General features: G+C 38.6%; 1 protein-coding gene across 1 annotated transcript in view; it reads left to right on the forward strand.

Moving 5' to 3' along the window:
- TMTC4 (transmembrane O-mannosyltransferase targeting cadherins 4) overlaps positions 1-10,917 on the forward strand; it is a 120,634-nt gene that overhangs the window by 69,028 nt on the left and 40,689 nt on the right. The window contains exons 6-10 of the mRNA XM_007948147.2: positions 483-575; positions 805-969; positions 2,248-2,450; positions 3,932-4,103; positions 4,423-4,554. Of these exons, the coding sequence (XP_007946338.1) occupies positions 483-575; positions 805-969; positions 2,248-2,450; positions 3,932-4,103; positions 4,423-4,554 (765 nt within the window). The remainder of the gene's footprint in view (positions 1-482; positions 576-804; positions 970-2,247; positions 2,451-3,931; positions 4,104-4,422; positions 4,555-10,917) is intronic.

The following is a 10,917-nucleotide window of genomic DNA, read 5'->3' on the forward strand; positions in this document are numbered from 1 at the left end:
TGATACAGTGGCTGCGATGATGGGCTCGAGTATAGCAGGGATTGTGGGGCTGGCGCGGGATCGGGCAGTGTTTCGTTCTGCTGTGCATGGGGTCGCCATGAGTCGGAAACGACTCGACGGCACTTAACAACAACAAATAACATCCCTACGGAAGTAGATTGCCCCATCTTCCTTCTGAGGAGTGGCTGGGGGGTTTGAATTGCCAACTTTCTGGTTAGCAGTCAGATGCCTTAGGCACTATCTTAATATAGTCTTATATGCATATTATAAAATTACAACTAACAGATTTACTGGATAATAACTTTGCTGTATTACCATGAGCTAATTTTGTAGAAACATAGAGTTGAAGAGGTCTTCTGTGATTATCTAATTGATTTCATTTCTTGCCTTGATTCAGATTTTCAGTAAAATTGTGAAGTATGATTGCTATCAAATTAAAGTTAAGCTTTCCCACCACTGATTGCCTTGCTCTGCTTTCTTAGGGTTTGAATGCAGTATTTGACATCTTGGTGATAGGCAAATTAAATATTCTGGAAATTGTCCAGAGGGTACTACATAAAGACAAGGCATTAGAGGTGAGTATATACTTTTGTCTCCAGCCGAGACATCAAAAATGTCAAGTACCAGCTGATTTTAAATATCATTTTCAAAGTATGTATTGTGATTTTTGAATTCAAAAATAGCCAGCCCTTTAAAGAACAATATCAAAGTCATTCAGGCAGAATTTCTGTATATTTGTACGTGACTTGGCCACCTTTATATTTGAAAACCTGCAACATCAGTGGCTCTGCGGTTTCCTTCCAGAACATGGGCATGCTCAAGAATGGGGGCCTCCTCTTCAGAATGATTCTCCTGACCTCGGGGGGAGTGGCCATGCTCTATGTGCGCTGGAAAATCATGGGCACAGGCCCACCAGCATTTACAGAGGTGGACAACCCAGCCTCCTTTGCAGACAGTGTGTTGGTCAGGGTGAGTCTGGACCTTTTCTTCTTTGGCTTATTTTCTTTCCCCACCACATTCCCACATCCTTCATCCCTCCTCCTCATCTCAAGTCCCACTACCCACTAAATCTTTAATAAATGGGATGCCTCCATGGTTATTGGTTATCATTAAGGATTATTCTAGGATAAAACAAGGATTTTGTTTTCTTTTTATTGTTGTAAAAAATATATATGGGTAGATAGATAACACAGCAGTTGCCAATTCAACATTTTTCAGTTGTATGATTTGGTGCCATCAGTTATATTAACTATGTTGTCAAACCATCGTCTATCAATGGCAACTTTCCCATCACCATAAACAAAAACCCACTGGTTTCCAAACAGTGGTTCCCCCTTTTCCCCTCCCTCCTGCCTTGAGTATCCACTAATAAACATTGGTTTATATACATTTGCCTGTTCTTTTTATTTCATATAAGTGAGATCATACAATATTTGTCATTTTGTGATTGAATTATTTTATTCAACATAATGTTTTCAAGATTCATCCATGTTGTAGCATGTGCCGGGACTTCATTTCTCTTTATGGCTGAGTAGTATTCCATTGAGAAGCCAGGTTTTTATCACTAGGGATTGAAATAGTGTTAGCTCCTTGTATTTCTTTTATAATCATAAGAGGGGTAGTTCCTTCCAAGGTCAAATTTCCCAGGTAGTTCCTTCCAAGGTCAGATTTCCTACTGCCTCGCTACCTTGTCTTTTAATCCCATTACTTTTGTCATAAAAGCAATTGATGTGGGTGGGTTAAGATAAATTTCAAGTCTCAGATATATCTTTAAAAGTCTAACAGTATCAAGACTCTATTCTTTAAGTTTGGTTTTTCCAAAGGCAATGCTATCAAGCCACAATTTCTTAGCTGTGTATTTTTTTAGAAACAGAAATCAAGAGAATGACCATAAAACCCTTTTATTATGTGATTGGGGATACAGAAGACCCCTCGGCCTCCAATTTCCTGAGTTACAGATTTGGGGCATCACAAAGTAAATGGGGCATCATTTGACTAAAAATTTAACATGCATAGCTCAGGCCGGTGGCTTTATTCTATTTTCATCTATTAAAATCTGAACATATTTAATGAATTTCAAACTACAGCCTCATACCAACATAGAAGTAGGCAACATTTTATTTTATATAACTTCTTTCCTTGACTAGAAGCGTATGAGTGCCTCAAAAGTGATAATAGGATATGTAAATATATATTTTTTAAAAAGTTCAGTATCAAATAAATGTTTGTTTTCCTTTTGACTGACAGGCTATAAACTATAATTACTACTATTCATTGAATGCATGGCTGCTGCTGTGTCCCTGGTGGCTGTGTTTTGATTGGTCAATGGGCTGCATACCCCTCATTAAGACAGTCAGTGACTGGAGAATAATTGCACTAGCAGCACTCTGGTTCTGCCTAATTGGCCTAATATGCCAAGCCCTGTGCTCTGAAGACAGCCACAAGAGAAGGTAAGAGGCAGTGCTGAATTTTAACTTCCACACTGGGTTTAGTCAGAAGCATTTTGCTAAATCCAGCACTGATCATTTCTATGATTTTGTGAAGGTAATGTCGAAGAACATTTCTTTTAAATGCATATTTACAGCTAGGGTCAGTTCCATCCATTTGGAGTCCATGGCCTAGCTTCAGCTAGTGGAGAGTGGACTTGGGGGGGCGGGGTAGAGCATGAGTGACTGCTTCATCTCCCCACCCTTTCCCCCTGGGAAGTAGCATTTTGAGATCGTTTTCACTGTAGGTGGTAAAGAGTAATTTACGATCAGAACAGAGAATGTAATTGATGTATGTTGTGACCATTAGTTCACAATTCACTTTCAGAAAACCCTGGTGAATGCTTTAGCGGTTCCTTCTGTTGCTGTTTGGTACAAAATAAACTCCTGCCCCAAAGAGACTGTGCTTTCTCACCAAAAATAAATAAATTTTAAAAATGGAGAAAGTAATTGGGAAAAACAAATGTCTTTCATGAAAAAGAAGACTACTTGAGATTATTTTATTTAAGCATAAGTGTTTATGGAGTTAAATTCGTAACTCCTCAAAACAAATTAAGTGCTGTGTCTTCAACTGGTTTGTAATTCTAAAAGAAAACAAACTTTAGTCACAGTTCATGTGAAATAAAATTAAAATATATATATATATATATTGGGCACAAGGCCCAGGACGTAGCCTCCAAATTTGACTTGGCTTCTTAATTGACCCTCTTGCATTATCTGAGACACTGGAAATAATGGTCTAGTTCCAGAAATGTTTCAGTGCTCAGCATTCATTTTGCTTGAACCAAAGCTGTGGGGTTCTAACAACCAAAATCATAATCATTCATTTCAGATTTTATAAAGTGTAAAGTAACGCACTGCTGTTGAGTTGTATCCGACTCATAACAACCCCTCCTTGGGTTTCAGAGGTGGTATCACTATGGAAGTAGATTGCCCCATCTTCCTTCTGAGGAGTGGCTGGTGGGTTTGAACCACCAGCCTTCTGGTTAGCAGTCAGAAGCTTTAGGAACTATGCCACCAGAGCCCCTAATAACGTATTATTTTTTCCATTAGGTTGGAGGTGGGGAAAAGAACACATTTTTCCTATGTTAGCTCTATTTCTTTGGGACCAACATCCATTGAGCTACTCAGTGAGGACTAGGTGGTTTAGTAAGGCCTCATAAATGTAATCATTCTAACTTTATTGATGTGAATTGTATGACTTGTAAGTTTCATCCATATGCTTGATAATAGTGCCCTATGAACATGTTTGTGTCTTATCCTAATTCTACCAAGATAAACCTTCTCTACTCATAACATTTTTTGCTGCTAATGACACCTTTTCTCAGTGAGAGAATGGAGGTGGAGGAGAAGATCTTTATCATAATTTAGAGTTGAATAGGAGCTTTTCCTTGAGTGGTCTAACAATATCTGTTTTTAATTTTTTTTTTTCCCCCATTTTCCAGAATCCTTACACTGGCCCTGGGATTTCTCGTTATCCCATTTCTTCCTGCAAGTAACCTGTTCTTCCGAGTGGGGTTTGTGGTTGCAGAGAGAGTCCTCTACCTCCCCAGTGTTGGGTACTGCATGCTGCTGACATTCGGATTTGGAGCTCTAAGTAAACACACTAAGAAGAAGGTAATAACCCAAGAATGGTACCATGTAAGGTGGTGCAGACGGTTAAGAGTTCAGCTACTAACTGTAGTGTTGGCAGTCCACATCCACTCAGAATCATCTCAGAAGAAATGCCTGGTGATCTCCTTCTGAAAAGTCAGCCACTAAAAACCCTGTGGAGCACAGTGCTACCCTGACACATGTGGGGTCACTGTGAGTCAGAATTGACTTGATAGCAACTGACTTAGTTTTATTTTTTTGTTTTTGGTTTGATACCATTATTGACCAAAATTATTGGATGGATTTTAACTAATGATGTCCACCATGTCTCTGTATTCTTAAGAAACTAATTGCTGCTCTCGTACTGGGAATTTTATGCATAAACACGCTGAGATGCATGGTTCGTAGCGGTGAGTGGCGGAGTGAAGAACAGCTTTTTAGAAGTGCCCTGTCTGTATGTCCTCTCAATGCTAAGGTACGTTAGTTGCCACATTTCTTTTATAAAGGCTACTAGGTAATTTTGTGTTTGTTTATTTTTGATCTCACTTATATGAAATATCTAGAATAGGCAAATGTATAGCGATAAAAGCTTATTGGTAGTTACCAGGGGCTGAGGGGGAAGGAAAATGAGAACTACTACTGAAGGGTTACTGAGTTTCTGTTTGGGGTTATAAAAAAACTTTTGGAAATACATCATGGGGATGATTGCATAACATGATGAATGTATATTTTTCCTCCTTCCCCTTCCCCATGGCTTAATTCCAATATCTGAATGTCTGCATTCATAAAGGATCTACACAAGCCTATGACCAAATACTCTGTTTTTCTTTTTTTTCTTTATGATTTTAATAAGATTCATTAAAGTCCCACTTCACCAAGGTGATTCAAAAGAAATGATTAAATCAGACGTTATTAATGAAACAGCAAATTGTTTAAACAATGCCTTATTCATGTTCCAGTTGAGTTATTCACCCTTTGCAGGGGTGGCAGGAGTGGTTTTTATTGAAGCAGTCTGATAGAAATTTATTGCACTTGGATTCTTCCTGAATCCAAGCTCTTCATTTAACCAGCTCTTTTTTGGGTGAAACTAAACTTTTTTTTTTTTTTTTTAACTTTTCATGCCTTTATCTATAAAATGAAGATAATCCCTATCTCCTGGGTTTGTTGTGATGACTTATCAAAATACTGTACCTGAAGTACCCTAACATGGTATTTTAACACATAGTAGGTGCTCAAGAAATGTTAGCCTTCTTAGGCTCATTTTAGTTCTGGTTGTCACATTGACAGGTAATTGTTAGGTCTTACTGAGTCTGCTCCAACTCATGGTGACCTTGAGTATAATAGAACAAAACATTGTCCTGTCCTGGGCCATCTTCATGGTCACTGAATTTCAGGAAGGAAATGCTGTTTGCTCAAAAGGTGGGAGGTGGATTTCAGTTAGAAAAAATTTCTTATAATATAAATTATTATTATCAAATAATGATACATTCTCTCGGGTTATCAAAATTGTGGCTGCCTAGGATGGTCACAGGAGCTCTGGTAGCATAGTGGCTAAGGCACTTGACTGCTAACCAGAAGGCTGGCGGATCAAACCCACCAGCCACTCCTCAAAAGGAAGGTTGGGCAATCCTACTTCCGTAGTGATACTGCCTCGGAAACCCAAGGAGGGGTCGCTATGAGTCGGGGCCAACTCGACGGCATATAACAACAACAACAACAACAACAGAATGGTCACATGTGATCTTTTGGGGAAAAAAATCTCTGGAATTCTGTCTTAGTTATATAGTTCTACTATAACAGAAACACTACAAGTGTGTGGCTTTCACAAACAGAATTTATTATCTCACCATATAGGAGGCTAGAAGTCTGAAATAAGGGTGCCAGCTCTAGGGGAAGGCTTTCTCTGTTAGCTCTGGGGGAAAGTCCTTGTCACTTCAGCTTCTGCTTTCTGGTTCCTTGGAGATCTCCATGTGGCTTGGAATCAGTCTTCCTCCATCTCTTCTTACTAGCTTCCTTGTGTATCTCTTTTATATCATAAAAGAGATTGACTCAAGATACACCCTACACTAATCCTGTCTCATTAATGTAACGAAGACAACCCATTCCCAAATGGATTATAACCACAGATATTGTTGTTGTTGTTACATACCACAGAGTCAGTTCCCACTCATAGTGACACTGTGTATGACAGAATGAAACACTGCCTGGCCCTCCACCATTCTCACAATCCTTACTGACCCTCACAGTCACAACCACTGTGTCAATCCATCTCATTGAGAGTCTTCTTCTTTTTCATTGACCCTCTATTTTACTAAGCATGATATCCTTCTCCAGGGAACTGGTCCCTTCTAACAAATGACCACAGGATTTACAACGCATATTTTTAGGAGACATAATCAAACCATATAGGTTCCATCTCATTTTCACATTCTATAAGTAAAGAATATATCAGTGTTTCACTGCTGTTCGTCAGGTTTTCACTGGACAATTCTTTGAGAAATGGATGGCCCCTTCCTTCTTCCAATTCTGTCTTAGTCTGGAAGCTCTGCTGAAACCTGTCCAGCATGGGTGACCTGCTGGTATTTGAAATACTGGTGGCATAGTCTCCAGCCTCATAGCAACATGCAAGCCACCACAATACAACAAACTGACAGATGAGTGGTGGTGGCTCAAAATACAACTAGGAAGGAGCTACCTCCTCAGAGTAGAGTCGACCTTAATGAAGTAGATGAAGTAAAGCTTTCAGGACCTCCATTTGCTGATGGGGCATGACTCAAAATGGGAAGAAATAGCTGCAAACATCCATTAACAATTGGAAAATGGAATGTATGAAGTATGAATCTGGGAAAATTGGAAGTTGTCAAAAATGAAATGGGACTCATAAAGATCTATATGCTAGGCATTAGTAAGCTAAAATGGACTGATTTAGGCCATTTTGAATCAGACAACAATAAGATCTACCATGCCAGGAATAACAAATTGAAGTGAAATGGCATGACATTTATCATCACAAAGAATGTTTCAAGATCTATCCTGAAATACAATGCTGTCAATGATAGATAATATCCATACACCTACAAGGAAGATGAGTTACTACTACTATTATTTAAATTTACACACCAACCACCAAAGCCAAAGATGAGGAAATTGAAGATTTTTACCAACTTCTGCAGTCTAAAACTGACCAAACATGCAATCAAGATGTGTTGATTATCACTGGTGATTGGAATGCAAAAATTGGAAACGAAGAATCACCAGTAATTGGAAAATATGGCCTTGGTGATAGAAATAATGCTGGAGATTGCATGATAGAATTTTGCAAGACCAATGTCTTATTCATTGCAAATACCTTTTTTCAGCAACATAAATGGTGGCTGTACATGTATGTGTACTTCACCAGATGGAGTACACAGGAATCAGATCGACTACATCTGTGGAAAGAAGTGATGGAGAAGCTCAGTATCTTCAGCCAAAGCAAGGCCACGAGCTGACTGAAACAGACCATCAGCTACTCATATGCAAGTTCAAGTTGAAGCTGAAGACAATTCAGCAAGGGCCACAAGGGCCTAAATATGACCTTGATTAGATCCATCCTAAATTTAGAGACCATCTAAAGAATAGATTTGATGCACTGAACACCAATAACCGAAACCAGAGGAACTGTAGGGTGACATCAAGAACACCATCCATGAAGAAAGTAAAAGGTCATTTAAAAGGCAGGAAAAGAAGAAAAGACCAAAATGGATGTCAGAAGAGATTCTGAACTTGCTCTTGAATGGAGAGTAACTAAAGCAAATGGAAGAAATGACAAGATTAAAGAGCTGAACAGAAGATTTCAAAGAACAGCTTGAGAAGACAAAGTCAGTTATTATAATGAAATGTGCAAAGACCTGGAGTTAAAGAACCAAAAGGGAAGGACATGCATGGCATTTCTCAAGCTGAAATAACTGAAGAAAAAATTCAAGCCTCAAGTTGCAATATTGAAAGATTCTATGGGCAAAATATTGAATGAAACATCAAAAGTATCACATGCAAGTAAAATCTTACTGGAGATCATTCACAAATGGTCGCAGCAGTATATTGACAGAGAACTTCCAGAAATGCAAGCTGGACTCAGAAGAGGACGTGTCATCTGCTGATGTCAGATGGATCTTGGCCGAAAACAAAGAATACCAGAAAGATGTTTGTTTATGTTTTATTGACTATGCAAAAGCATTCGATTGTGTGGATCATAACAAATTATGGATAACATTGAGAAGAATGAAAATTCCAGAACACTTAATTGTGTTCATGAGGAACCTGTGTATAGACCAGCAGGCTGTTTTTCTAATAGAACAAGGGGATACTGCATGGTTTAAAATCAGGAAGGGAGTGTGTCAGGGTTGTATCCTTTCACCATACTTATTCAATCTGTATGCTGAACAAATAACCTGAGAAGCTGGTCTATTTGAAGAAAAGCATGGAATTAGGATTGGAGGGAGACTCATTAACCACCTGTGATATGCAGATGGTACATAACAACTTTGCTTGCTGAAAGTGAAGATGACTTGAAGCACTTAATGACGAAGATTAAAGACTACAGTCTGCAGTATGTATTACACCTCAACGTAAAGAAAATCCTCAAAAATCCTCACAACTGGACCAATAAGCAGCATCATGATAAATGGAGAAAAGATTTTTTGAACTTGTCAAAGATTTCATATTGCTTGGTTCCACAATCAACACCAATTGAAGCAGCAGTCAAGACATCATATGACATATTGCACTGGGCATATCTGCTGCAAAAGACCTCTTTAAAGTGCTGAAGAGCAAAGATGTCTCTTTAAAGACTAAGGCAATGCCTAACCCAAGCCATGGTATTTTCAGTCACCTCATGTGCATGTGAGAGCTGGACAATGAATAAGGAAGACCAAAGAAGAGTTGATGCTTTTGAGTTGTGGTGTTGGCAAAGAATACTGAAAGTACCATGGACTGCCAGAAGAACCAACAAATCTGTCCTGGAAGAAGTGCAGCCGGAATGCCTCTTGGAAGCGAGAATGGCCAGACTTCATCTCACCTACTTTGGTTATGTTTGTCAGAAGGGACCGTACCCTGGAGAAGGATATCATGCTTAGTAAAGTAGAGGGTCAACAAAAAAGGGGAAGGCCCTCAACGAGATGGATTGACACAGTGGCTTCAATAATGGGCTCAAGTATAGCAAGAATTATGAGGCTGGCACAGGACCGGGCAGTGTTTCATTCTGTTTTACATAGTGTCACTGGGAGTCAGAGCCGACTTGACGGCACCTAACAACCAGAACATATGTAAAGAAAAGCAATGATTTCAAGCATAATTAAGAAAATAAATCTAATGAAGATCATGTCTTCTTGTTGACCTGAATTGAAGTAGTTGAAAAAGTACTGGCTCCTAGTTTGTCTCTTACTTGGATTAAAAATTCTTGTTCCTGTTTTGTGGTTGGGAGACTTAGATAAAAGAGTGAATTACTTCTAGTTTTATCTTTAATTTCATTTGCTGACCTATCAATTTACTGTATGCCACTAAAAATAAATGGCCTGTGATTTAATTTCATAAATTTTAATAGATATGCTTTATTTTTACTTTTCTGTTGGAATAGCAGTAATTACCCTTCTATTTACATAGTTCTTCCCCACAAGGAATTCAGATTTCTTTGTCAAGGCTCTATAATTAATCTCCATTATGCTCTATCTAAGGCCTTTAAAGAGAAAGTATTATTTTCTTTGTTTCCAGATGGGAGAAACTGAGGCATGGAAAGATTAAATTGGCATTAGGCTAGTAATTTAGGTGGTAGACTAGACTGGTGGGGTGCAGTGCCCAGGTTACTCTAGTAAGTGGGGGGTTGAAGGGATATGTATGATGTCTGACCTTACACATCTGTCCCAGTGAATTATTTCTTCAGGTTAGAAGATACAGTGTTCATGCACATACTATGTGTGTGTCATTTTCTCTTTTTAAATTTAAGACATAAATATAAGACCTCATCTTTAAAATGGACCCAGTGGTGATAGTCTTCTCCAAGAACTGTTTATGTGATGCTATTCGGTATAAACAAGATATATTCATATATACGTATATATATATATACACACACACACATATATTTTCCACCTTAAATTGAAATGTCATATAATTTCCTTATTACCGTATTTTGCGGGGGGAAAAAGCTAGGTTGGGTTCAGGGAGGAGATCACATTTAGGAATATACAGTTGTTTTCAACCCCATTGCAGGGAAACATTTTTGGAACCGGTCTCCACTTGATGTTCCTTCAGTATTGAGGAGTTGGCAACTAGCTGTCAATTAGGCCCAGATTCACAAACCAAGACTCATCTTTATCAGAAGATTGCCATATCCATGTAGGTAATTCCTGTGCCTGGTCTGCATTTGAATTACCTACAATGCCTTGCATATTGTAGGCATTCAGTATTAGCTATTGAATTAAGCCAGATGGAAATTCAATTCATTGAGCCCACTGCCATACTTGATACCATGTATTCTAATTACATTTATACTATACTTCCTTTTCATTTTTAAGATTTAAAAATATGTTGCAATTACTATCAACTCTGTAATACAAATCTAAAATCTTTTAACAATGAAAGGAATCACAGTGAACTCTTCCTTAAGAAGTAACCAAGGATGGGGAGGCGGGGCAAGATGGCGGACTAGGCAGAAGGATTGCACAGACCCTCTTCAACAAAGAAAAGGGAAACCAATTAACACAGATACAGAAGATAATCTTGGACCCCTGAGCCTTGAAGGAAAGGATGCAGATTTGGACTAAACCCCAACTAGCAGAAGAATTTGCGTGAAAATACCAAA

This window comes from Orycteropus afer, unplaced genomic scaffold (assembly GCF_000298275.1).
Source record: "Orycteropus afer afer isolate SDZICR_OR568_19922 unplaced genomic scaffold, OryAfe1.0 scaffold00206, whole genome shotgun sequence".
Taxonomy (NCBI): domain Eukaryota; kingdom Metazoa; phylum Chordata; class Mammalia; order Tubulidentata; family Orycteropodidae; genus Orycteropus; species Orycteropus afer.